We start from the raw sequence: 25,414 nt of genomic DNA on the forward strand, positions 1-25,414 counted from the left end.
GGTCCTGACTGAACACATTTGGAAAGTGCCATCCGGGTTCTGATGGATAGGTGTTATGTGTCTCGAGCAATTGAACAGGAGCTTCAGAGAACGTGAAGAGGGTGTTCCTCCGTTGCACGTCGGTGGGAGCAGTCCTGTGAAGTTCTGCATCTCCTTGCATTTTCTCAGGAAGGGTGACTGAATTGGGGCCTTGCTTGTTTGTTTTACGGAGGAGCTGGGCCACTTAGGTCTTGATCAGTGACTCGAGAACATGTGAGTGTATCGCGAATAGACGATATTTAGGTAGGGTCAAGGCACAAGGTATACGTATGCCTTCACCCAAGATGAGCAGCCACATGACACAACGTCAGCGAGGTCGTTGACTGGTGTAGACGACACGCTTACCCCTACAGCTCTTCTGTCTTTACCGTCGCCATCTGCCGCCTATTGTCCACTTGGACCTGTCTCAGGCGAGACGACTTTGGGCGCCTGCCGTCTTTCCAGACGGCCACATACTGAGAGGAATTGAGAGCGGACACTGGCAGAGCAAAAGGCCCACTTACCCCGCCTGGTATCGTACGGAATGCAATCCCCCATCCATCCAGATGCTCTGCGTGATGCTTGTCGACCATGTGGAGGAATGCTTCGTAAGCCCACCTGCCGCGTTCCGTGAACATGTTCCACTTCTTCGACAGCAATCTTTGCCTGACGTCGTAAGAGATCATAGGGCTGTCCAAATTGCGTTGTGTGAGGTTGAGCAGGTCGATCACGTAGTCGCATTCGGTGCATTTCCACTTGTGCGACGCTGAGGGAGGAGGGAGATGGCGGAAACTCGATGGAATGAGTGCGATGATCTCCGGGTCCGTGAGGGGAATCAGCCCCGTGTCGGCATCTTCTTCCTCTTCGGAGGTGGTAGGGGGTGCCTCGTCGTCAGAAGAGGGATGTGAGAAGTCCGGGTCGTAAGTCGAGTTGAAGTACGTATCGACGTCCATAGCGTTGTCCTCGTCATTATGGGATGCTGTGGCATTGTACGCAGGCTGCTGGTCGCGCACCACCACTCAGTGCCGCATGACTTCAGCAATGGTGAAGTGCTCACCCTAGACTTCTTCGTTACCTTCTTCTTTCCCTTCTTCTTTCCCTTAGAGATAGAGGCGGGCCATGGGATCTCGTCAATCTCCATAGCGTATTCCGTCACTTCCTCGTAGCCTTCCCAGACACCCCATCGTCGACCCGCAGCCTCCGCCTCATATCGGAGGATACGGACGTTCGGCAACCATTGTTCTCGCCATTTATCGGGGTCGAACAGTCGCCTGAATTTAGTCTGGTACGTCTGGTGAATCAACCACTCAGCATGCTCCGCGAGTAGCGATGATATCTCAGAGTGTGAAACATGGCGAAGTATGTGCTCGTGCCCTTTGATCAACCGTCCTCCAGTTTCGGGGTCGATGTCCGAGTCTGAGTCTGTGTGGACCGCCCGGAACTGCCGGCCTGAGCTGTGATATGCGAAGTACTTCAAGTATCGGTCAACGAACCAATCTGGAGTGCGCTCTTCAACAGGTGTCGGCTCCTCAGTGTCGGTGTTGTCAAGCTCTACAATGTCTCGCACGACTCTGAGCACTCTCCAGCGAGCCAAGTACTATATGTTGGGGTCAGTCACTAGTACACCTAGAGCAACATGTTAGAACGCACCAGTCGACTTAGGGCGTACGTATAAATGAACATAGACTCGACCAAATAGGAACGGTGATGACTGAGGGCGATGTCAGTACTGACACAGTGGTTCCGAGAAGGACGCCATACCCGTTCTCGGTGTCTGGAATTTGCAGAGCCGAGGTGATCCTCAGGCCATCAGAGACAGAACCGGCTGTGCATTGTTAGCACCAGATCCGACATGCACAACATCTAGCTCACATAGCAAGTAACTCGCGCTTTCGCCCATCGTTGTCTGAATTTTAACCTTCACCTTATGACTGCCACCATTAAAGCCGAAGGAGGGCGCGTAGAGGGACTTGAGCGTTAAATTGCTAGGCTGCGGATGCGGGTTGTTGGGAGAACGTCGAGCCTGCACGTCACGCATCCTGAGCTCTGCTTCGATCTCTTTGCGGACCTCCGGTGACAGCCACGAGAGATATCGTATCTCCAGGATGCCCATGAAACGGATGGGTTCCATGGCGAAGCGGTCCGAATCGTATCCAAACATCGTCGGATCGCATTCCGACAATCTACCAGAGGATATGAGTTAGCCATCGACCGCGGGACACGTCCTGAAGTACAAATTAGCTGTTCCCCAAAGCCAATGGCCGCAGTTCACTAGCTTGGCAGCTAAATGAGCAAGGAGCATATGGTTTCGCCAACGTCGCGATTGCGCCATTGTATCCCTACATCTGTATGAACGAGAACGCACCCAGTGCAGATGCCTCCAGATTCGATAGTGACGCATTTGAGAGGGAGGGGGTTATCCACTGTCGTACTCTTTGCTGCTTTGGTGAGAGCCGCGTTTTCCCAGTATGGCCCAAATGGCTCCTTGAGGAGTTCACTGAGCACAGATCCGGACGGCCCAGCCATGGCTATGATACTGGTCAAGCTGAGCGCTCAAGTTGACGCTAGTGGCGTAGCAAGTCCAGAAAAGGAAACGCGCCAGGATGGAGCGTGCTTCGAGGAGACTGACAGCAGGCGCTTGGAACCCACCGTCATAGTGCGGCACAGTCTACTCTCTTCCTACCCAACTTTCGTTCATGGCGGTCGAGTCGGGCGACCCCAGCATCTCTATCCCCGTCGGCATCACCATCGGTCTCCTCGCATCCTTCGTTCAATCTCTCGGGCTCACTATCCAGCGCAAGAGCCATGTATTGAATCAGTCTCTGCCCGAGGACCAGCAGAAGGTCGAGCACCGCAGGCCGTACGTTCCCCACGTTCCTCCTCTATTTCCGCCGCTCACACCCACATAGTCTCTGGCTCTTCGGTTTTGGTGCGTCTCTCCTGTCCCTCACTTTCGCGGCGTGCATCCTCATCATTCACAGCCATATTCATCTCCTCCAACCTATTCGGGTCTGTCTTCCAGATTGCATCCCTCCCCGTCGTCATTCTCGCCCCGCTCGGCGCCGTCTCCCTCCTTTGGAATGCGTTCTTTGCAAGGTTCCTTCTTGGCGATGTATTCTCCCCATGGATGGCCCTCGGAACGCTCCTCATTGCCGGCGGTGCGGTGCTCATTGCAGTCTTCGGCATCGTCCCCGAACCTACACGCTCCCTTGAAGACCTGCTGCGACTATTCAGCAGGCCAGCCTTTATTGCCTACTTCTCCATTCTTGGATTCGTCGTGTTCCTATGGCTTGTCACGGTACGTAACATCACCTTGTCCCTGTCGCGTGCCCGCTCAGCTATGTTACCAGACGCATGCTGTGGAGTACTCTTATTCCCGCCATTACAAGCCCGTGGACATTAGTCCGCCCCTCTCTCCCCTCTTAGTGCCTAATGCCGCACCTTCCATTCTTACCACCGCCACGACCGCCAGCCATGCGGTTGACCCGACCTCTCCCACAGAGCGAACTCCACTTATCGACCGCAAGCCACAACCTCGCTCCAAGTCACCTTCACCTTCAAGTACCATTCATTCGATGATCACCAGCCCACTCTCCTACACTGCGCGATCACCAGGCACCCCTCTCTTCCTGGCATCCTCGTATGCGTCCATATCAGGCATTCTCTCCGGAATGTGCCTTCTTTTCGCGAAGAGCGGCGTTGAGCTGCTCCTACTCACAGTCAGCGGCAACAATCAGTTCTGGAGATGGCAGGCATGGGTTCTCGTGCTGGGCTTGATCGTCTTCGCGTTGCTGCAGCTGTGGTACATGCACAAGGGTTTGGTACTCGCCGATCCGACGTTGGTATGCCCATGTGAGTGCACACCAATCAAATATACGTCCTTGTGCTCAGCCATTCGTAGTGGCATTCTGCTTCTACAACCTGTCTTCCATCGTGAATGGTCTGGTATACTTCGACCAATTCTCGATGCTCTCCACCACGCACCTCCTCCTCGTGCTGCTAGGCATCGTTATCCTCCTCGGCGGTGTATGGGTGATCAGCTTCCCTCCGGAAGGTGGTCGTGGTGTCGATATCAGCACATGGACTGAAGGTGACCATCCGACAGAGATGGTCGCTACAGGTGAGAGTGACATCGAAGGTCAGGACGAAGACGACGAAGTGTACGAGGACGAACCACTTCCAATGCGGGAATCTGTTCAACCCGAGTCGACGCGCGGCCGGCCTCAGACACAAGCGGGGCTTGGCTTGGGCATCATTACGGAACCACCACTCCCCATTTCAGCACCTCAATTATCCCCGAGGCAACTCAGTCCTCCACGCTCACGCCTGCGCAACCCTTTGTCGCGCTTACACGGCAGAGAGCAAACGGACACCGCATTACTTACCTCGCCGCCACGGCGCTCGCGGTCAACATACACCGGGAGTACAGGAGCGGAGCATACACTCTCCCCAGACGGACAGTCGAGCGCCCCGCTGGCACGGCGGCGCCGGCGGACGACGCTCGAGGCAGGCTCGACGTTCAGCCCACCACCTCACTTCCCGAATCCGCTCTCGCCCAGCGCGTCCGCCCTCGGCGGGTTCTCGATCGGCCTGTCTCCGATCAGCCCCGGTTTCTCCATCGTACCACGCGAGCGGCGGCGGCGGCCGACGCAAGGGCTCGTGCACACCGCGGGAAGCACAAGCAGTGGTGGAGCAGGGAGCACTAGTGCGAGCGCAGGCGCAGGCGATAGTCATGGCAGCGAACAGGAATCGGCAGCGCACGCTTGGACGATGCGCAGGGTTGTCAGCGAAGGCGATGCGGATGCTGGGGAGAGGCGTCGGCGACGAGAGGCTCCTGGTGGGACGAGAGAGGGACTCCCGTATGGCACCGACATAGAGCGGGGGGTGGAGGGCGGGGCTGGGGCTGGAGACGACTTGGCGACCAGTTCTGGACAGCATCAGAGCCGCCCTACCAAGGGGCGGTGGAAGTGGTTGCGGGATGTCGTCTTGGGTCGGTGATTCTCGAGGCATGTTCGAGAGCAGATGGTGATGGCGGTGGAGCCCTTGACGGACCATAGTATACGTTCGCGCGTAGCCGGATACGTTGGTGGAGGTTGGATGATGAGTTCCTGAGATCCTCTGACATGGACCCTGGAACCTTGGGGCCGCCGGGCGGATGTGGACGCAGGAGTACTAGGCAGATTTGCGGCTCGATATCACTGGATGTATATATTAGTACAGCGCGCATTGCATGCAGTGGCCGGAAGCATTTGACCGATGGGTGGCTAACGCTTGAGTAATTGCAACATTGTAAACAGATTCGACATGCAAGAGGCGTGCAAGCGTGCCAGCAGCCCCAGAAGCCAGGTCCCAGGGACGAATGTACGTTGACAAATGGGGACAGGCGGAGAAAGTGCTTCATGGAGGCGGGACAGTCCAAATCAAATGAGGCGTCTTGGAGGCGTCGGGCTCGTGTCGACGTGCGGTTGCCATCGCAGCTCTAATATCTGTCTCTGTCTCGGCAGCGGCTCGGAAACTTGTCGACCGACGTCGACGTCCGAGGGTCCACCACCGAGCTTCGAACAAGATGGAAAAACTGTTGTGCGTTGGTCCGGTAGATGAATCACGTATATGCTGTGGAGCAGTGTATGGAGGGAAGGGGGGGTGTACGTTTTGACGACTATTGCGTCAGGGACCGACGTTCGTAAGTAAAGGCTATCTTCGTAGGCGGTGGAGATGATTGCCCTGACGTTTGGCGGGCACAGAGGTCGTCCGAGGGCCCAGCCAAGGGGACTTGCTCGCCGGGGGGCAGCATGCACGGTCGACGCGGACGCGAAAAGACGCGTTGCACGAGAGCGAGGATCTACAGTGGGCGAGCTGCCGGATGCGGAAGGAGATCAGAGTTAGACGCTTGCCACAATCAGGATCTCAGATACGCGGAGGCTTCGCACCAGGGTCTCCCACGTGATCGCGTATGGGCGGCGTCTGTGTGTAGTCTTGGGAGATGGACGGCTTCCTAGGACTTCCCTCTCGCTCATGCGTACATTCCTCGGCCTCAACGGGCAACAGAAGGCTGGATATGGGCGGGGGGCGCGTGAAATACGCGTCTGGGGGACGGACATGAGTGGGCGTGGAGTTCTGTGAGAACAGCCAGGGAGATCAAACCGCCTAATCGTACCGCGAGTTTTAGTCCGCCGGCCGCTTGGGTTCGACCTCACGAGTGAAAACAAAACAACATACGTGGACTAGAGCGGGGCGGCCGGCCTTCTCTTCCTTCGACTCTATCGTCGTGAGCCCTCCTTGAGCCCTGTGCTCGCACCCAAGGCTGTCTCTCTGTCCTTGCTCCACCCTCTTTTGCCGTCTTGTCTTGTCTCGTCTCGTCTCGTCTCTCTGCCTGCTTGTCCTATCGTTCTTGTCTCTCTGCCTCTTCCCGGCCTTCGCCTTCTCCATCTGCGATCTAGTGTCCACCATGCCCAGTCCCCGTACCAGGGCCAATGCACCCGTGCAGCCACTCGCCGTCTCTGCAACCCCCGGCCCGCCCATTGGCGAAAAGATCGTCAAGTCACGGTTCTCGGAGGACGAGATGCCCACCAAAAACCACAACTCCATCCTGTCCCGCAAGACGACGGTGAAGTCCAATCTCAGCCTGCGCTCGGCGACGAGCACGCACTCGCACACGCGCGACACGACGGCGAGCACGGGCGGAGGAGTGAGCGCTGGACGTCGCCACGGGGTGCCCCGCCCGATTCCGGCGCCTGACCCCATCATCACCATTTCAGCGAGCGGCACCAGCAACAGGGACGACCCCCACCGCCCCTCCTTCTCTCGTAACCCGTCCACTCCTTCCTTCCACTCCGGTGTTGACGACGAGCTCGACTACGTGACCATCGACCATCCCACTCACGGGCCTGTCGAGAACGCCGTCGTTCCCGCCCGCAACGACAAGGCTGCCCGCGTCCTGGGCATCCGGCCCCGCCAGAGCATGGAGCCCATCCCAGCGTCCAACCGCAACTCTGTTGCCTCGGCGCGCTCTGCACCCCCCTCGGTTAGTGCGCCCCCTCCCTCCCAATCAGGACCAACTATGCCCCTCGCGTCTCTCTATGTCGTCTCCGGTCTCCCAAAGAGCCCGCATACATGGACACTTGCAGACCCTGACTCCGTCATGGGTTTGCACCACAGCGAGGGTGCAGTTGGCAGATGGTGGAGGCCTGAAGTGCTGGGAAGCACTATCAGCCCAGGTGCAGGGGGCGGAAAGCGGAAGAAGAAGGGCAAGACCGATGACGGCGCGAATGTCTTCAGCTCGTCTGGTCACCTCAGCAAGCAGGAGGTCGGGAAGATGCTCTCCAAGGCTCTGAAGGTATGTCGCGCGGGTCATATGCGCGTATCTTACCCTTTCTCACTGTACCTCCCCCGACATGCAGCTGTCCTTCACGCGCGAGGTTGAAATCATCGCCTCGACCCTGCAGCCGGCGTCAACTGTCCACAACTTCACGTTCAACCTGCCCGCTCCTTCCACCCCTCTGGCTTCGAGTCCCTCCACGGACATGCTGCGCGCGTCGGTCTTGACTACCAACACCGATGTGTCTTCGTATGCTTATCCATACGCGGATGACCCTTTTTCCCGCCATGCACGTCCTTCTTCGGCTTACTTGGGTCCTTCCAACGCCTTCCTATCTCCCAATGGTCACACTTCAGGCGCGCGTGCGAACGGCGAGCTCGGCTCCGGTCTCAACTCTGCCAACAACGGGCAGGTAACCTATCACGGTGTCTGTCTCACTGTATGGTCCCATGCGGATGCAGAACGTACGGCCGCCATCCGTCGCACACTAGAAGCTGGGCGTGCGAGAAAGGAGAGCGCACAGTCTCTCGTCGCTTCCCGCATGCGCAGAGGTCACGGAGCCGAGGGCGGGGCCGACCCAACCTTGCAGGCACGGCGACGCGCCAAGATGAGCGCACGCGGCCCCTGGGGAGCAGGCACTGACGCGGAGACTGACCTCGACCCCGAGACGGATGGCGAGGGCGGTGCGGTCAGCGAGAGCGACTACGAGGTCGCCAGCACGGTCAACGGACATACGCCCGGCGAAAGCACCTTGTTCCTCCCAGGGGATACTGTCTTCTGGCTCCCGTACGCTCTAAGTAAGTTTCTTCCCCGATTCTAATGGAAGCGGGAAAATTCATAGTCATGCTTCTAGCCCTGGTGTCAAGGTACCCGATCTACGACCTCATGCGCGACTATCTCACGCTGTCGTGGGCGCGCTTCTCCAAGGATGTGCAGTCGCATACGTTGCAGATCAGCAAGATTTTGTCGCACCCTGCGCCGCGTCCTGGTGAGCTTGTGCGCCTCGATGCGTCGTCTGCGACGGGTTCGTCGGGTGCGGAGACCAGCTTGGAGGTTGTTGCACGCTTCCCCGGCGGGCTCGACTTCGGTCGCGGTCTGGTCGATGTGAACTTTACCATGTGGCCGCTATTCAAGTGCTTGAACATCGACAATATCCTCACGATCTGCGAGGTAAATTCGACTCAATCATCTTTCCCATGTCGATCACTCACACAGCTCTGATTCCCCAGCTCGCGCTCGCACCGACCGGTCGCATCTTGTTTTTCTCGCGTCATCCTGCCATGCTTGGTATTGCCGTGCTTACCATCAAGTACCTTGTGGAACTGCGTGGCTGGAGCGGAGTTGCTCTTTCCGCTGTTCACTCCCGCGATGCTAAAATCTACATTGACGACCCGGGTCCGTGGATCATTGGCCTCGCGACGGAAGCGCGCTATGCGGTGCGCCCTCCCCCCGAGGTGTGCGTGGTCGACCTGTAAGTAACGCCGCTATCTCCGTCTCTCGATCGTCCTCGTGTTTGCCACATGGGCTCCATGCTGACCTTGCGTCATTTTCCATAGTGACATCAACTACCTCAACTGTGCGTCGCCCCCGTCGGGTGTGGTCTCTGCCAAGCAGCAGCGTGATCGATACCGGCAGAAGCTCCTTGCTGCGTTTGAGCCTCATTACCATCCCGACCATTGCGTTCCCAGCGAGTTCAAGGAAGCCTTCCCCGCGGGTAGGTTCCGCCCGGTGTGTAAGATCCAGGCGAAGCGCGGTGCTGCTTCTACCGCGGTCGCGGACATGGTCAAGCCGCCGGAATGGTGGCATTCGACACGTATCATCCAGGCCTTCGACAGCGTGCTCGCGGACAAGTTGAAGAAGCCGTCGCTGCTCAAGCGTATCAGCTCGTTCGGCAGCGTGCGCACCCCGCCGCGTCTGACCGTCGCGGAACAGCATATCCAACTGTCGATCCGTAAGCGTGCGTCCGCCTTCGTCGATGCACGCGACGACCTCGAGACCAAGATCGGCCGCCTGTCGCGTCGCCTGAACTTCTTGATGACGGAGTCTGACTTGTGGCGCGACAAATTCGTCACATTCGAGCAGTATGCGGAGAAACTGAGCGTGGAGGCGAGCGACCTGCGCGCCAAGATCAACAAGGAGCAGAGGGAGACGAAACGGCTGTCGAGCATGATCACCTTGACAGCAGCTGAGAAGTCGAAGCTTCAGAACCGTTAGTATTTTCCGTGACTGTCCATCTCCGTTGAAGAAAAGCGTGCTCATTACCGTTCTTGATTGTGAAATAGAACTGCAGGAGACCGAGCAGGCCCACAAGGCTGCACTGGAGGAGCTCGAGGAGATGCGGGCAACCATGGAGAAAATGGAGGAAGAGCGCTCGGAGATGATCGCGGAGGTGGAGGCACAGATCGAGCGTGCCCTCGCACACATGGCCGTCGACGTCGACGATTCGGACTATGGTGGCTCGCGCCCTAGCAGCCGTATGTCATCGCGGTCCGCGCCCAGTACGTACCGCCGCCCGAGCGACTCGCGCTCGCGCCCGCTGCGTTCGTTCAGCACCGAGTCGACACTCGCAGAGTCGTTTGCCGATGGCGACGACCTCATCAAGACGGAGCGCGTGACGAACACGGTGATGGAGGAAGACGAGCCTGAGGAGGGCGCGTCGGAGAAAGAGAAGAAGAAGAAGCGGTTCTCTGCTGCGGATGTCGACATGCAGCAGGACGGTATGAAGGCCGTCGACGAGGGCATCAGCCAGAAGAGCGACAAGATTGCGCAGAAGGTGCTCCAGATCCAGCGCAAGGTGGGTCGCTTTCCGCTTTCTGCTGCTTCTTGCTCGCTGATTCTGACGGTCTTGTAGTTGGAGTCTGCCCTTTCGGCTGATGCGTACCGCCGTTCGCTCGACAGCCAGGCCAGCGAGAGCGAGCTATCCGAGTCCACGAACCGGATGCGGGCTCGTCGCGCCAAGGCGTCCCATAGGAAGAACAGGAGTATCACTGACTCTGATGCTCGTAGTGGCACCGGACGCTCAACTCCTGTTCGTCGTGGCAGCGGGGCCACAGCTACCTCTCCCAGAGACCCGTCGTTTTCAGCGTCCGAGAGCGAGACCAAAACTGAGATAGCCCCTGAGGAGAGGCGTGTCCGCCCGCACGTCGTAACGTCAAAGCAGACTCTAGACGTGAACAATCTGCGCAAGATCCCCTCAACAGCGTCGATTAGCGCCATCTCTCCACAGGCTGTGACACCATCGACGCCCTCCCTCACCCCGGGTGCAAGTGCCGTCACCGATGACGAGGAGACCGATTTTCAGAGCGCGTACTCGACGAGTCCGCGCGGGAGCTACGGTAGCTTTGAGCACTACGCGGTGAAGACATACCAACAAGACGAGCACAGCGAGCAGGGCACCCCGACCCGTGTCGTGGGAGACCACCTCGATGAGTTCGGCACCCACCAGGACATGTCCCTCAAGGCCCGCGAGCGCAACTTCAGTACGAGCACCGCGACAAACGTCCGGACGCACGCTCGGCTGACGACTCGCGCGAGCGAGGATACCGTGGGCGGCCGCGCGTAGAGCCTTAGTCTTTTCACAGTATTTATTCCCTTACTTTATGTGTTAGTGTTCCTTTTCTCTCTCTTGCCTCTTGCGCACACCTCTACATATACATACTGGCCGTCGTCGTCTGCCCACTGTCGTCACTGTCTGATCATCACTAGTTCGCCGCCCCTCACTAGCTCTGCCTGCCTACGCATATCCACACATTCACCTATACATATACCGATTGGGATCCGGATTCGCTACCATCGACACATCACCGTTCTTGTTTCGTCGATTTTTCCTTGCATTCGTATCCGCATTCTGTCTTTGCATTCGTCGGCCGATTTCGTTCCATCTCTTGAGCTTGCACCCCGGCCTCGACAGTATGCCATCATCTATCTCTTACATCGGTTCATCTTCATGGTACATGAGATTACAGCCTAACAATACATTTAATGTCGCCCACAACAACAGAGATCGCTGCCCAAGGAGTCCGTCCACGGTCCGAGTGAGGATGAGGATATCGATGTTTACGAGTCCATGCGTCGTCGTGCGTTGAACGCCTTCACTACCGACGCCACTTGCGAGAAGAACCATGTCTGGGAACTCTTGTCCGGGATGTAGATGAACTTGTCATGCTGCTTCCCGGCCTTGTGCGCGAACTTGATCCCAGTGTCCTCGATGGTGACTCCTTGCACCTGAGTGAAAGGCAGCTCCCAGTCTAGTCTCAGTTTGTTCGACCAGAACGAGATGACCTTAGTGGTCGTCAGGAGTACGACATTGTCCCCGCCTGGCAGGTCTGCATAGGTGGTGAGTAAGTGGTGTCTTGCAGGAACCTGTAAGCTAGATACGTACTGAGATGTGCGACATAGGTCTCTTCACGATAAGCGCCGTTGTCCAGGTCCTTCATCCAGTACTGACCCAGAGCTTCGCGGTCCGAATAGGGCTATACAAGGGTACATAAATGTCTGTAGATCCTTGGTCAAGGTAGCTGAGGAGACGTACCACAAGTACACCGTCAGCGGGTATAAGACGCGGCTATATAGATGTCAGCTTGTGCTCTACTGGTCACATGCTCATGCAACTTACCATTCGCACGCGATCTCGGGCGGGATTGTCAAAGACGGTAGTCGTGTTGCGGATGCCTGTTCAGAAAGTCAAGACATGCTCCCAAACTATTGTTTAGAATTTCTTACCTTCGCCGACGTTTGATGCTAGGTCGAACACACCAATGACCGGCTTCGTGACAGCACTATTCGAAGGTAAGCTATGCCAGACGGTGAGGCTCTGAAACTCACCCAATCAAGCCCTTCCCTACACCCTTGAAGAAACCCTTCGCGCCTTCAGATTCCGCGCCCTCGATCGGTTTCATCTGGAGGATCATTAGGGGCAATGCGAAGTCATCAATTTGCCGTTAGTACTCACCACGACGCCTTCGACGCCGCTAACCACGCTGCTTGCAAAGGCCTCAGCACCAGCGGCTACACCGTAGCTATATGTGTGTGAGTAACGGTGATTCTAACACGTGCCATATCACGTACATCGCATGCCTCGGCCGGTTGCGTCGTTGGTTCATTCTTCTCTTCAATTGGTACTCAGAGTCGAATGTGGTAGCCGATAAGCCTTTGCCAACACTGCTCGTGAACTTCGTGAAGCTATCTGAGAACCCGAAGACCGTCTTCTTGACGAAGCTCGCCGCTCCCTGGTGATAGTGAGTGGTGCAGTCTTTCGGTACCCGACGACCAGGACATACCTTCGCGATGCCAATGCCGATGTCTTTGTTGCCATGTACGACCACTCCGTTGAACGGCTCATAGAAGATGTCCGCGACTCCGGAACTGACATTGGTGAACAGGCCAACCGGGTTCCCAATGAAGTCTGCCGAGCCGAGAATCCGGTACAGCTGGCGGAGCACCTCCTGGCGGTAGTGATACATGATTCTGCTTTGCAGATCAGGTAGGGTCAGACGCATATCCTTGATAGCGAGCGCATTCATCTCGAGGGGCGCATCATTGACGTTGCCCACCGCCATTGTGATAGCATTGAGCACAACCGCGAACGGGTTGCGAAGGCTCAACCTACAACACATGAGCGTGTTATTATGCTGCATATAGTGAGAATACGTACTTCTCTTCCCCACTGACACGTTCGGTGCGCATGAATGAAATTGCGAGCTTGATCGGCTGCAATTCCAATACCTCAAAGTAGAGATCCTGTCCTCGAGCCGTGCTTTCGGGTTCCGGTATGTCCTCTGGGTGCTCTAGAAGAATGCTAGACCGGTGTTAAATGTAGATGATTAACGTAAGTTAAAGGTACATACTCTTCCCGAGCGACATCCCACGAAGCCCCCTTGATCTTTGTCAGGTCATAGACTGAGAAGAGGAAGTCTTCGTCCGCTTCCACCGTAAGCGCTTGCAGCAGCACTGAACAGTACTTCACGAATAATACACCGTGCTCTGCGCGGACGGTCAGTACGGATCATGATGACTCAGATATTCATTTATATCCATGCGAACCTTCGTCGTTGAGCCAGATGACCGAAGCCTGAACAGTGGGTAATGCGGCAACAGTCTTGGACTCCTGAGATATGGGCGTTGGCTGAAGGACTACAGGGAAGAGAGCGTCGTGGAGCTGATTGTCAATCTGCAAGCTTCCGCAAGAGAGCGTGACAGATTGTGCTACTGGATTGTTGGCATACTCGAACTTGAGGGTGTTCAGAGACAGATAGACGACTTCCACCATACGCCTGTTCACCAGTGAGACGCCGACACCATGAAGATCTAGGGAGACCGTCAGTGTAGGAGAAACGGTCTCCTGAACCGCCTCGAACGCCTCCTGGCTGCTACTCATCGAATCTTGTCGTGTCAGAGAAACAGTGCTACGACGTCTAGGCTTGTAGAGACTGAGCTCCGCATTGTAGTTGCTAATGCGCAGGACTTGCTGGGGTCCATCAGCTCGGACGTCAAGGGAGACGACTCGAGTGCCTGTATCACCCTATTTGGAGGTTCAGCAGGGTGTTCCATATCGTGAGTCGTCATGCATACCGCAAATCTGAAGGGTACTAAGTCGCCAATCTCCATGGGGTCCACTTCACGACGAGACCCCTGGATGGACAACAGGATTCTCTTGTCTCTTGCAGCGGGAGCGTCCCATGCATAGTCGATATTGGACTTCTGTGGGACGGTGTACATTGGCATAGGCTTCGCTGAGGGTCCCGCATTCTCACGACTCCGGTCCTGAGAGGTGTCAAAAATTCGAAATGTGTTATGCGGAAGACTTCTCTCACAGTTTGGCTGAAACTGAAGCTGTAGTCGCTGTCGTTCTCGATCTTGAACGGCCAGCCCTCGGTAGCTTCATCGAGGTACACGAAAATGGTAGGTCCATCGATCTTGACGTCCGCCCGCATCAATCGCACTTGCTGATCACTCTCTGACGTAGGGAGGCGGAAGTGAACCCTGCCAATGTCTTCCAAGTTGATGGCTGGCGACCTGATTACTGGATTCAGTTGCTTTTGCGCCCACAATACCAATGCTACGTACCACTGAGCGTTCAATCCTGGTAGCGCTACTGTCAACAACTTCTCGTCCCCAATTCGCAAGAAGTGCAATGGACGACGCTCCTCGGGATCCATGGTAGCACGACCTCGAGGGGCAACCCCATGCTCTCTGAAGGCTAAAGGCTGATGGAAGTTGTTCTTGATGATGAAGCGGGGTGCTAGTGTAATCACTTTCGTCAGCTTGTACTTCCCAAGGCCTTCTGTCCAAGATAGTCCGACATGGATTTCATCGGATCTCTGGGTCTGATGTGCCATGACGAGTCTTGTTTCAGCTGTTGGAGCGTCGAAGCTGACGCCCTGTATCTCGAGGTCAGCCGATCTCGGGGTGTAGGGGTGCACCTAACTTACTTGCGACCACATAGAATCGCCTATCTTGAAGGCGAAGTCCTTGCCGTTGTCATTGGGGTGCGAAAGCACTGATTGTATGTCAGCTTGAATGTATCAGTCTCCGTGACTATTGCCTTACTGAATGGTACAGGCTTCGAGAGAACGTCTGCGCACGCTTTAGTACTGATATATAATTCAGGATTACGGCACGTACCCAGACGTGTTTCACCAGCTACATCTGTAGACGTCCCTACACGGGTTGATCTTGAAGGGCGCACATAGAAAGGCAGTCCGGTCTTATTCAGTACAATGTACGGGCTGTATACTTGCACTTTGAACGAGCCGCCGGAATTGGGGTAATGGCTGAGAAAGCGTCAGGAATTGGCAAAGAGAGCCTCTGCAGTGCGTACATGTAGTTCAGCTTCAGGTCAAGCTTGCGGCCGTTTGCGTCCCGCAGTACCAACTTGTTCTCGACGTCGAAGTCAGAGTTGCCATCGGTATTGATTATGGCAAAGTCACTGGGCTTGAACACTGTCGCATTCATCAGAACTTCTCTTACTCGAGCAGTAGTGGACGCTCACCAGTGTCTTGGACATGGATATTCAAGAGAATGAGGTGTCCAAGCTCGACAGAGTGCACGGGCATCACTCCTCCCTTCCGTAAGTAGCTCCTCCAATTCTGGTCAGTGTCCTTGTCGTAGATGCGGTATTCAAGATTGTATGGTAGAAGGTTCTCTAGTTCGATGGGCGCCCGTAGCTTGAGAGTGATTCGAGGCAACTTCCTGCATGGCTCTCTCAGTGCTGACCTCAAAAGCATGACTACCCCCCTCACCTGGAAGCAATGTCGTTTGTATCCGCATCTGCCCATGCCTGGAAGCGGAATGCGGCTTCGGTCTGATCGGTATGGGGACAGCGGAGGGTAAAACCTCGCTTTGCAATGAGGTCTTCCCAGCGCACGGCTGGAGACCATTTGTACCCAAAGCCCTCTACCAGTCTGCTGTCAGTATGAATCGCTGTATCAGGACTGCGTGAAACTCACGATCTGGTTGCACCCTGACTCGGCACTGGTTGACGGCATCGAGAGGAAGCGCATAGTCCTGACCAGGCACTGCATCATAGCATTAGCAATGGCGTCGTCTCCGTATGGATAATACACCTACCAATCTTCTCTACCGCATAGACCGGCTGTCCAGTCTCGTCGACGAGAGTTAGCTCGAGGGGGTAGAGGGTGTTATTCTCGACCTTGTACGTGGAGCGCAACACTACCATTTTGACGTTGCCCTGGACCTTGACCTCGCACACAAGACGATGCGCGTATTTCTCCGTACGAGGTCGCAAGGAGAACGTGTACTCTCCTTCTCTGTCCACAGGGACGCTACGAAGGTGCTCCCACTGCTTGCCGACAATTTGGACGCCGATGCTGTTGCGCCCGCTAGAAGACACGTGCTGATAATGAAACATTAAACCTGCTTCGCGCGGAGCATGCATTCAGTACATACCTCACGCATTGTCTTCCAATCGTCGAACCGCCAGTCAATTGTCTTTCCGTTCGCGATCTGCTTCGATTTAGTCTCCTTGTTGATGCCGCTTCCCTCAGTATCGGACCATATGAAGAGTGGGTAGCCTGTCCGATTCCAGATCTTATACGGAGCGTAGCTTCCACGAGCTTTCTCCAGTACGCGTTCCCCCTCAGTCCCGAGCATCGACATCGTGGCAAGAGCAAGCTCGACAAATGTCATGGTAACGTTGACATCAAGACGTTGGTTGGAGTTAATGGACATCTTCATTCCACCAGATGGCAACTCTCTCGCGACCTGCAAGTCGTTAGCTCGTTGAACTCTTAGCATTTGGGATTGTGTCATACCGATGCTGTGAGTGTCCACGGGTCGATGACTAGAATGCTGCATGAGTGAAATGATACGAAACCCAGACGGAAGGGCTTACGAGGCTCCCAGTGCGAGTTTGCCAAATTCCAGTAGCTAGTGTGGACCGACAGTGTCGACGTAGCTTGGAGCTATGTTCGAATGAGCATACATCCTGTGATTGAGCATATAGAACGTACCTCTCCGGACCAATCCTTAGCGCCGAGGATGAAGGGCTTGACCTTGAGGTGGAGTAGTGGCTGTTCATGAAGGTCGCCAATGAGAACGAGACGGAAGCCTTCGAACGAACCCTTGAACTGTAGAAATTGTCAGCCACCAAGAGCTCTCTCTATGCCCAAACTCGAGATACATACCTGCTCCTTGTTCATCATGACACGAGCGCTTCCAATAGGCTGAATGCGAGAAGCGGTTGGACGAGAGACCTTTCTCGACTGCATCGCGGGTCGAGTCAAGGCCTTCTCAGAACCGGCTTTGCTCTGTTCGGGCGACTGGCTCGACTTGCCGTAGAGCTCAATCGCCTTGTTCACGATAGTCATGATGAGCATGATGTCGCGGTAAGACGCGCGGAAGACGATAGGAAGGGCAGTGACTTCGATACTCGTAGACTGATGCGATGCGGAAGAGCGACTATCGAGGGTAAGCGTGAAGTCGAGGTCGTCGAGGAAGCGAACGCTCTCCGCCGGCTTTCCCATACGGCCGAGAGACATGCCGACATGTTCTACGCTAACCGCGAAGACACCCTGGAGAGCTGGTCAGAAGCTACGGAGCATGGCTGACAATGGACGGCATACCTGTTGCGAGACGAGGAGCTGCTTCACTGATAACTTGATGGCTTGCGTGTCGGCATGAGTGTCGTCCTCAAGAATGCTGACGGAGACATCGTGCAAATCGATGCGAAAGTCGACAGAACTAGATGAGTTCGATGACTGAGTTTCCGGAGATGCAACGTCTTCTGCGTCTTCCCCGTTCTCCTGTGGTTGCGAAGTGAAAGCGCTGGTGAAGAACTCGAGTAGAGCTATGACAGGGTCAACAGCGAAGATGATCTCCGGAGAGTCGACAGTGAGAACAGCAAGACCCTGGCTGTTCTTCCCGCCAGACATAGTGAATAGAAGCATGACTTGGTTTCGCTCATGCTGAGCCGCGGGCATGATCTCGCGGAACCTAGAGTGACCAGGGCGCGTGTTGTTCATCGTCATCGACTTGAGGATAACCTGGGCCTCGAGTGCGCCGTCCGACAGCATCTTCAGTCTGAGACTGTTGTCCTTCAAGACGAACCTGGCAATTCCGTGCTCCTTGACGTTCTCCATTGTTGTCGCAAACGCGTCGTATAGATGAAGCTTGACAGCGTCCATGGTCACGACGAGATCCAACGACGTCCATGGGCGGCTCGCGACTGACTGACTGGATAGCTCTGGTCGAAGATCTACAGCGGATGTCGCCTCAGATAAAGAACTTTGCGAGATGTCGGATTCGGGCGTAGGAATTGGGGACGGCAGCCTGGGAGTAGTGACTTCAGCTTCGGGTACATCTGCAAAGACCTTGGGGATGGATTGTAGCAGATTGATGAGGAGACAGTACTGGGACTGCGTAAGATGAAGCTTGACGTCGGATATCTTGACTGCAACCTATTTCCTCATGAGTTAACCAGCCCATAATCGAATGACACCAGAGGGTATACCTGAGTAGCAGGATAGTCCAGATCCTTGGACCTGTCGATATTACCCTTCTGCGTGACGTCCGCGTTGATGTCAATGTCATCGACGATCTTGAGCTCGGCGGGCTCCTCCCCATGATACAGGCGCGAAGCCAGCTGGATACCATGAAGGCCCGCGACTATGCGGTCGACATCCTTCTCGTAGAAGTTGTGGGCGTCGAGTGCTCCCAGCCGGAGAGTCAAGACATCCAGAGAGTGTTGAGCGTCGTTAGGGAACACCACGATGGGTGTGCTGATCTTCACGTCGAACTTCATCCTCTCAATCTCAGAGGCGCGCTGAACTGCAGCCTCTGTCGCAGCATCATACAAGCCCTTCAGCCTAGCCAGCTTCATAGTGAACAAGTACGCATCCCGAAGGGTGTGCTCAAGGTAGTGGACCTTCAGTGAGCCCGTCTGCAGGGAAATGGACGACTTGACACCCGTGTAGTTCTCGTGGTCCGCAGGGTCATACGTCTGGTACGTGAAGTCTGCGAAGTTGTCGCCTTCGATTGACAGGATCTTCTTGAAGTCGGGCGACGCAGTCTGGATGGCAGAATCGTCATTCAGGGCCAGACTTCCCAGGCGTCCATTGATGCGCATGGTATTCGAACGCAGGAGGATGGCGACATATGCTGTGGAGAGCGACAGCGTTGCGATCCGCACATCGTCATTGATGAGAATGACTGCAACGTCGTCAGTACGTATTCTTGACCTGTGTGTCTCACAGTGGCATCCATACCTTGTATGCTCGCGAGCGTCAGGAGTACCCTGATCTTCTCCGGAGACCCGCCGGAATCGACGACTATCTCAGGTGTCGCGTTCCCATCCTCGGGTGTGCCCGGAGCAGGCGTGGCCTCAGCACTCCCGGCGTTGTTCTGTGGGACAAAGGTAGTCATGATAAAGTCGTACAACGTGACGACGGGCTCCGGTGCTGCCCGGAACAAGAAGGTCGAGATCTTGACGTCCACGTTCTGGTCAATGCCCTCATACACGGGCTGGTACTCGGGCGAGGCCTGCTGAACGCGGGTATACTTGACAGTCAGCAGATCCTCCGTTGACGGCCCATCCGCGGAGGACATGAGCTCATTCGGGGAAGACATGAACTCGAGCGGCTCCTTGCCCACTTGGTTGACATGTATTGACAGGGACCTGGTGCCGCTCTCTCAGTTCTAGCCCGCTTCGCCTCGTATTTTTGTACCACGTACCTGAGGTTCACGCCGACCTTCATGACATACTTCTCCATCGCGAAGTCGAGAGCGAACCCTTGCAAGGCCAGGTCGCCGAGCGACTTCTCCGTGCCATCCTGCATCGACTTGTACAGGGACGCTCGGAGGGCATCGACCTTGAGGTCGATCTCCACGACATGTTGGTGAAGTGCCGGGTCCTGTCTCCGACATTCAGACGTTCTGTCGCACCAGAGGAAACAAATGAAATGCCACGCACGGTCGCTGCGCCCGGATCGGCCTCAAAGAACTCATCGTCCCCTTCGCCCTGCTCCTGGGGCGTCTCCGCTTTCTGGGGTGCTCGTACGACGACGCTGTGCACACTCTGCGCGTCTTCGTCATCTGTCTCGATGGCATACTCATCTGTGCTCGCGCCGAAGAAGCCGGCGGGGATCTTGAATGCTCCCGATGCGTGGCGCTGAGTTGTCGACGGCCGGTGGGCGGAATATGCTCGGGGCTCTGCCTCGTCGTCAAAGTGGGGTATCGCAACGTCGATCAGACGCATCAACGCCTTGTACTTCGTATCTGACATGTTGACCTGCAGCGTCGGAAGGTGACCGGAAACCTTGAAACGGGCTAGATTGTATGCAGTGGGAACTATAGAGTTCTGGACTTGCAGGTCGAAGTTTGTGCGCTCGAGCAGATGGAGATTATCGTGCTCGCTAGCGCGGAGCGCCTTGAGGCAGGAATTCAGGTCATCGCCGACTAGGAACTGAGCGGACGATGGTTACGTTAGTGGCTGACACTTGAGGGAATGGCTAGCTAAGTTACTCACCTGAGCGGCTTGCAGCTTCACAGTGAGACGGTCATACATCATGGACTCAAGGTGCTCATAGTCCTTGGCTGTGTACTGCTTCCTGCGCTTTGCATGGATCTCCTGGATAGCCTCCTTGCTCGCGAGCTCGCTCACGATGGAGATATGACCGGCATCGATGACCAAGTGCTTGCCCTTGGTCGAGGTAACGCTAGAACCAGAATGTCAGCATAAGGTTAATACACGGCAGTGACTGAAAACGCACTCTTCTGGAACGATTATGATGGGAGCATTCAGGTCCATCTGCACGTCAACGGTCTTGTGCGTCTGTAGCGCATACTCCAGGCCTATTCTGGTCTCCTTCTGCAGGCTCTCCAACGTTTGGGTGGCGACATTCTGTCAAGTCGGGGTGAGCGCACTGTCAGTTAGGACACGGGCCCTTACGTACCAGAAGTGCCTCAACCGACTCCAGCTGACTAGCCGGCGGTTTCAAGAACTTGTACACGGCCTCGACGTAGCCTCTGTGATACACAATCTCCATGTACCTCATGCGCACCGTTAAGGCGCTGTCCGCGCGTCCGTCGAGCGGATTGCGCTCGAACTTCAGGAAGAAGAACGGGTCAGGTAGTCCGGGGAGCACATTCTTGTCGTCCACAGGCAGGGCCTTGACGATCTCACTCTGGCTTCGCTTCTCCTGTACGTGCACGATGAGCGGGTACGCAGAGTTCGCAGTCGTACCGTCCCGAACGGCGAAGCCGCCAAGCGACAGCGACGTCTCGAAGTTGTCCTGGCGCTGCAAGAACGTCGCCTGGAATATGTCGGACACGACCGAGATGATCTCGGTGTTCTTCCCGTGGGGGTCTGTCTTCAACGCAAACGACCCGCGGTTCAGCTGAGCCTTCACGCGGGCCTTCAGTGCGTCACGAGGCGTGTCCAGAGACTCCGCCAGTGCGGCCTTCTCGTCATAGTCGAGCGCCTCATACAGCTGCCGCCGCTGCTCATCCGTCATCTCTCCGGTAAACGCAGCCTCGTCCGGACTAGACGACGAGTTGCTGCTGTCTGGCGATGACGACGAGCCCCATATCCAGGAGGACCACGAGGTCTGCTTCTGAGGCTGCTGCTTCTTGCGCTCCTCCTCAACTTTCCGCCGTGTCGCCATATCCTTGCGCAGCTGAGACCGTGCGATTGACCGGTAGAAACGCAGGTCCTCGTACGAAAGCTTCCTCTCCAGGGCCTCGAACATGCCAATTTCCTGTATCGGGGTCAGTAACCATTGCTCTCGAGATAGACTCAATGCTTACTGCGGGCGACAACGCTCCAAGCTGCTTCCGCTTGAATAGATCAACGTAGCGCTGACGATCGTCCCGTCTCTCCGCAAAGTACGCCCACGTCCACTTCCGCTTACGTTCACGGACTTCATCCAGAATAGCAGTCGTAGCGAATTGCAGCAGTGCCTTTGGACGGTTATTTTGGAGCTCCTCGGCTGATGGACGGTATTTTTGGTACTGTATATATCGTATGAGCATGCTGCCTCCAGTATTAAGGGCCTGTGAAGAACATACCTGGTGCTGTCGGATATAGAAGTGGTACATGTCGATGAGCGATATAGCATCTCGATACTGATGTTCATCAAGGAGAACGCCGATCTCGTCGAAGGACAGTTGGACGTCAAATCGCGGCGTTTCTTTGTCCAACTTGTGGTTCATGGTGATCTGCATGACCTCACAGTCAACTCGACGTTCGTTCACGTGCGGCAGATTGTATGCACCTTGCCCTCGCCGGAGACCGGCTTGAGTATAAATTGATGCTGGGCAAGGTTGCTTCCCTTGGAAATCTGCGCGCGAAGTTCATTAGCAAGCCACAAATTAACCTTCTGTGAATGCACCCACAAGCGCTGTGAATTTCTCGACGAATTCTCGGTACGAGAGTCCGGCAAGGCTCTGACAATCTGTGTCAAAATAGACCGCCAGGGATTCTAAGCGCGCAAGCTGCGAAGGGTGAGTCAAGCGAAGGCATTGAAGATGGGAACGGAGCTGTACCTTGTGAACAGAACCTGCTTTGCTATCGATGAAGGCGGGCTGCCACTGGTCGTTCACGGAGACGGCGGTGAAGCCGGCTAGAGTCACGCCGGCCGTGAATGGATGCTGTAAGGGGAACATGAGCATCGCCAACCCAACTGGGATGGTACACCAACTTACGCCGGGTACACTCAGTTTGTCTTCATATCGGATGTGGATGTTCCGGACGGTGACTTGCAAATTGTTGACGATCTTGGTCACCAGAGACGCAATGAGTCCTTGTGACTGGGTGGTATCATCTAGTAGTGCACCTGAGCATCGTCTACGATTGCGTTCCACAAACAGCACTCTAACCTTGCGAGACGTCGGTCTGGGATCTAACATGTAGAAGTTCAGCACTTTCGAGCCGCTCAAACTTGGCAGCTTGAGCACGACGTTCTTCCTCTTCGGGGTCATAGGTAGATTCGGATGAAGGGACGACAAGTAGATACACATCCTCGACCAAGACCTCCACGGGCTGGTTCCCCAAGTTCATCCAATGCAGTGAGAGGGAGAGCTTCCCCAGGTGCCCTGCGTCCTTGTGTGAGCATGTGGCGCATCATTGGGAGGTTGTAACTGACCATCAATGACGTCCACTGGCAACCGGAACTTATCCAGCGCACCCCTCTTCAAGCGTAGTTTGCTCAACGTGATTTGGCCTATACCATCGCGTTGGGGACGCGTTCGCGGATGACTCGGAGACGGCTCACCTTGGCCGATACCATAATTGACCTGGTTCATGTCCAGATTCTCAACATACGGGGCTAGAACACGGTTGAACAACTACGGGGAGTTGGTGAATGCGCAGCAGGCGAGAGGCGAGTACGCACGATGTTCAACACCTCCTTCCCCGGGTCCGACCACCAGACCATGGCGACGAAGTGGTATTACACGTAGTGGGCCGGCAGCAGGTATACAGAAGCAGCGAGGGAAGCTGTTTGGCGATGTGGAAAGTTACAGAGATGGGACTGTCAAGCAAGTACTGTGGTCAGTTCGCAGTCGCGTACGTCATGCCCCGGTATGGAAAGGCGCCCGGAGTATGTGCGGCAGCGACCGAGCCGGAGGCGACGAGGCGTTCGTCCCGGGTCCGGACCGCGGGCGACGGGGTTATCGTGCTGAGCAGCGGGGAATCTGTGTTGTGTGGACTCGCCGTGGACTGCCAGGACGACGGAGCGAGCGCATATGTTGCGCAGGTCGTCCGATATGTCAGTTCGAGCACCGGGCGAGTGCTGTCCAGCTGGCGGCCTCGTGACGGCGCTGATGTGCCAGGGCTGTGGCTGCCGCGCTGCACGTATATTCTTGCGACCGAGAACATGCCCCGGGGCCACCGATCACCTCCGTCCGCATTCCTACCCCCCCGGCTTCCTCCGCAAACGCTGCAACGAGGGAACCCATACTTTGTACATATTACCGCTACCCATCTAGCCCCCTATACATGTCCCCACCCCCACCTTCCAGTTCTAACCTGTCCCGTCCACCCCGCATCCCTCCCCGCATCCGCTCCCTACTGTCACCATGATGTCCGTCATGCCCCCCGCTGTCCACATCCCCATGCACCTGGACGCCGAGCCTGTGCACAAGGATGTGGAATTTAACGAAGTTCGTCCTCGATCGCACCTGCCATGCGGATGAACGCTAATAGCGATTCTGTCCCCTAGCTGGGCAACTTGGACGAGGCAGTGGAACCTTTTGCTCAGTGCGTAACCCATTCTCTTCTATTCGCCACTGTATGCTGACATCCCCATCGTGCAGACTGATCAAGAAAACCACACACTCTGTCCGGCTTCATTGCACGATTCCTACCGGTTGTCCGTCCTCCTCTACATGTACGTGCCCCTTGTGCGCTTCAGTCACACGACAGCCGCATGCTCACCCCCCTGCATAGGTGTGGACCTCCACGACCTTCATGACCTCCGCACCCGCTCGCTGCTATTCGTACACAACCTCGTGGAGTCGCTCCGTGCGGCCGGTGTGAGTATTTCCACGTTGCTTCCAGAGTTTACCCTCTTGCCGACCGCGGGTTCCACTGCTATAGGTTCCAGCTTCCTACAAGCTCCAACCGGCCAACTGTCCGATGTGCCTCGTGTGTGCGCTTCCCTCTGGTCTAGATGCTTCCAAAGTTAGGGCTGCCGCGTTCGCTGCTGTGCAGAACGCAAAGATTGACTTCAAGTACGTTCGTTCACGTCATCTGTTCTCTCGCGGAGCGCTGACGATGTTCCGCGTGTGCATGTGCAGGGAGAAAGTATTGCTCGCTGATCTGGAAGATGGCTATGCTCTCGTTATTACATGATTCCCTTCCCCTCGTCGTCGGTGTATCTCGCTACTCTCGTTGCATTATCTCTCATAATCCCTCTGCGCATCCCACATGTATCTATTACGTCGGTTATCCTGGATTTCTTTCTGGTCAATGTTATGCTCTGGTCGTTGCTCCTTGGATATCTTGGCATGACTTTGACATCCCCTCTCTCACAGGACCATCCACATGGCATTGAGCGTGCGCGCCTCCGCGTCATGGTACGTCTTGTGATCGTTTTGTGACCTATGCCGTGGCTAGCCACGCCAGTCTTTCCCTCTCTCGTGTTGCTCTACGCGCTTTCCTAGTGCCTGTACTGATCGCCACGACTTGTGCTTGACAGCTTACTAGGACCTGCCCTTGGCCAATAGGAGTCGACGCATACCTAAGGCAAGTATGTGGCTCCATCAGGAGGCTTGGGAATGTACTTGAGTTGTTGCGCATCAATCGTGGTACGTCTGGGACTCGGGAGTGCGATCTTGCGGCCATCGAAGACCCACAGTGACACAACCCATCATTCGCCGCGATGCGTGCGGATGCATGTGTTTTTTGCCTCAAGCCAATGGCTGCTTACAGATGCTTACTCGAATAGTTGCATCGTTTATATCACGTATCTTGAGTGACGAGATGCGCAATCAGTGTCCCCGACCGCTGCCCGGGCCGCCATGCCCATGACAAGTTGAGTTATACGTGGAAGTCGCGACATAGGTCAACTGCTCGACATGCAATAGAATGTGAGGTGCCAATGTCGCTTTGGATTGGCAGCA

General features: G+C 55.8%; 6 protein-coding genes across 6 annotated transcripts; 4 read left to right on the forward strand and 2 right to left on the reverse strand.

The window, feature by feature from the left end:
- Positions 1-386: 386 nt before the first annotated feature.
- Positions 387-2,544, reverse strand: L226DRAFT_565098 (uncharacterized protein; the record flags this gene model as incomplete). The annotated part of the gene is made up of 7 exons (XM_067683750.1): positions 387-494; positions 543-1,019; positions 1,076-1,615; positions 1,669-1,729; positions 1,780-1,843; positions 1,891-2,201; positions 2,384-2,544. The coding sequence occupies 7 exons, from the start codon at positions 2,542-2,544 to the stop codon at positions 387-389; spliced, it is 1,722 nt and encodes a 573-aa protein (XP_067543104.1).
- A 114-nt stretch (positions 2,545-2,658) lies between these two features.
- On the forward strand, positions 2,659-5,280 carry L226DRAFT_528696 (uncharacterized protein). Its single transcript, XM_067679440.1, has 5 exons — positions 2,659-2,878; positions 2,928-2,947; positions 3,000-3,316; positions 3,369-3,870; positions 3,920-5,280. The coding sequence occupies exons 1-5, from the start codon at positions 2,715-2,717 to the stop codon at positions 5,014-5,016; spliced, it is 2,100 nt and encodes a 699-aa protein (XP_067543105.1). The 5' UTR covers positions 2,659-2,714; the 3' UTR covers positions 5,017-5,280.
- Positions 5,281-6,028: 748 nt separating this feature from the next.
- Positions 6,029-11,352, forward strand: L226DRAFT_497615 (uncharacterized protein). Its single transcript, XM_067677621.1, has 7 exons — positions 6,029-7,354; positions 7,419-8,133; positions 8,190-8,506; positions 8,566-8,807; positions 8,893-9,545; positions 9,619-10,130; positions 10,188-11,352. The coding sequence occupies exons 1-7, from the start codon at positions 6,467-6,469 to the stop codon at positions 10,896-10,898; spliced, it is 4,038 nt and encodes a 1,345-aa protein (XP_067543106.1). The 5' UTR covers positions 6,029-6,466; the 3' UTR covers positions 10,899-11,352.
- On the reverse strand, positions 11,123-23,516 carry L226DRAFT_497618 (vacuolar protein sorting-associated protein 13). Its single transcript, XM_067677622.1, has 46 exons — positions 23,185-23,516; positions 23,065-23,137; positions 22,936-23,013; positions 22,670-22,885; positions 22,496-22,614; positions 22,337-22,441; positions 22,187-22,285; positions 22,066-22,131; positions 21,860-22,009; positions 21,599-21,802; positions 20,746-21,549; positions 20,563-20,693; positions 20,319-20,508; positions 19,764-20,255; positions 19,526-19,704; positions 19,060-19,469; positions 18,306-19,003; positions 17,419-18,252; positions 16,981-17,367; positions 16,807-16,923; positions 16,689-16,758; positions 16,609-16,637; positions 16,244-16,558; positions 15,905-16,190; positions 15,784-15,852; positions 15,577-15,730; positions 15,327-15,526; positions 15,156-15,276; positions 14,960-15,108; positions 14,885-14,911; positions 14,767-14,834; positions 14,402-14,715; positions 14,149-14,350; positions 13,907-14,098; positions 13,379-13,856; positions 13,183-13,318; positions 12,990-13,133; positions 12,616-12,940; positions 12,404-12,564; positions 12,288-12,354; positions 12,161-12,234; positions 12,059-12,114; positions 11,952-12,007; positions 11,868-11,900; positions 11,718-11,808; positions 11,123-11,661 (listed from the first exon to the last, which is right to left on the reverse strand). The coding sequence occupies exons 1-46, from the start codon at positions 23,224-23,226 to the stop codon at positions 11,393-11,395; spliced, it is 9,480 nt and encodes a 3,159-aa protein (XP_067543107.1). The 5' UTR covers positions 23,227-23,516; the 3' UTR covers positions 11,123-11,392.
- L226DRAFT_528699 (uncharacterized protein) lies at positions 23,513-25,039 on the forward strand. Its single transcript, XM_067679441.1, has 7 exons — positions 23,513-23,953; positions 24,013-24,050; positions 24,107-24,180; positions 24,240-24,325; positions 24,390-24,523; positions 24,590-24,868; positions 24,991-25,039. Exons 1-6 carry the CDS (start codon positions 23,873-23,875, stop codon positions 24,642-24,644), a joined length of 468 nt encoding a protein of 155 aa, XP_067543108.1. The 5' UTR covers positions 23,513-23,872; the 3' UTR covers positions 24,645-24,868; positions 24,991-25,039.
- Positions 24,329-25,274, forward strand: L226DRAFT_29736 (uncharacterized protein). Its single transcript, XM_067673675.1, has 3 exons — positions 24,329-24,523; positions 24,590-24,868; positions 24,991-25,274. The coding sequence occupies exons 2-3, from the start codon at positions 24,641-24,643 to the stop codon at positions 25,150-25,152; spliced, it is 390 nt and encodes a 129-aa protein (XP_067543109.1). The 5' UTR covers positions 24,329-24,523; positions 24,590-24,640; the 3' UTR covers positions 25,153-25,274.
- The last annotated feature ends 140 nt before the right edge of the window (positions 25,275-25,414 follow it).

Source organism: Lentinus tigrinus, assembly GCF_003813185.1.
Source record: "Lentinus tigrinus ALCF2SS1-7 unplaced genomic scaffold L226scaffold_1, whole genome shotgun sequence".
Classification (NCBI taxonomy): domain Eukaryota; kingdom Fungi; phylum Basidiomycota; class Agaricomycetes; order Polyporales; family Polyporaceae; genus Lentinus; species Lentinus tigrinus.

Coding starts and splice junctions, on each gene's coding strand:
- L226DRAFT_497615 (XM_067677621.1), top strand. CDS start 6,467: ATGCCCAGTCCCCGTACCAGGGCCAATGCACCCGTGCAGCCACTCGCC. Junction 7,355..7,418: donor TGCTCTCCAAGGCTCTGAAG/GTATGTCGCGCG, acceptor CCCGACATGCAG/CTGTCCTTCACGCGCGAGGT. Junction 9,546..9,618: donor GAAGTCGAAGCTTCAGAACC/GTTAGTATTTTC, acceptor ATTGTGAAATAG/AACTGCAGGAGACCGAGCAG.
- L226DRAFT_528699 (XM_067679441.1), top strand. CDS start 23,873: ATGTCCGTCATGCCCCCCGCTGTCCACATCCCCATGCACCTGGACGCC. Junction 24,326..24,389: donor AGTCGCTCCGTGCGGCCGGT/GTGAGTATTTCC, acceptor CCACTGCTATAG/GTTCCAGCTTCCTACAAGCT. Junction 24,524..24,589: donor AACGCAAAGATTGACTTCAA/GTACGTTCGTTC, acceptor GTGCATGTGCAG/GGAGAAAGTATTGCTCGCTG.
- L226DRAFT_497618 (XM_067677622.1), bottom strand. CDS start 23,226: ATGGTCTGGTGGTCGGACCCGGGGAAGGAGGTGTTGAACATC. Junction 20,509..20,562: donor ATCATAATCGTTCCAGAAGA/GTGCGTTTTCAG, acceptor TTCTGGTTCTAG/CGTTACCTCGACCAAGGGCA. Junction 14,716..14,766: donor GCGATTCTATGTGGTCGCAA/GTAAGTTAGGTG, acceptor CTCGAGATACAG/GGCGTCAGCTTCGACGCTCC.
- L226DRAFT_528696 (XM_067679440.1), top strand. CDS start 2,715: ATGGCGGTCGAGTCGGGCGACCCCAGCATCTCTATCCCCGTCGGCATC. Junction 3,317..3,368: donor TGTTCCTATGGCTTGTCACG/GTACGTAACATC, acceptor CTATGTTACCAG/ACGCATGCTGTGGAGTACTC. Junction 3,871..3,919: donor TCCGACGTTGGTATGCCCAT/GTGAGTGCACAC, acceptor AGCCATTCGTAG/TGGCATTCTGCTTCTACAAC.
- L226DRAFT_29736 (XM_067673675.1), top strand. CDS start 24,641: ATGATTCCCTTCCCCTCGTCGTCGGTGTATCTCGCTACTCTCGTTGCA. Junction 24,869..24,990: donor GTGCGCGCCTCCGCGTCATG/GTACGTCTTGTG, acceptor TGTGCTTGACAG/CTTACTAGGACCTGCCCTTG.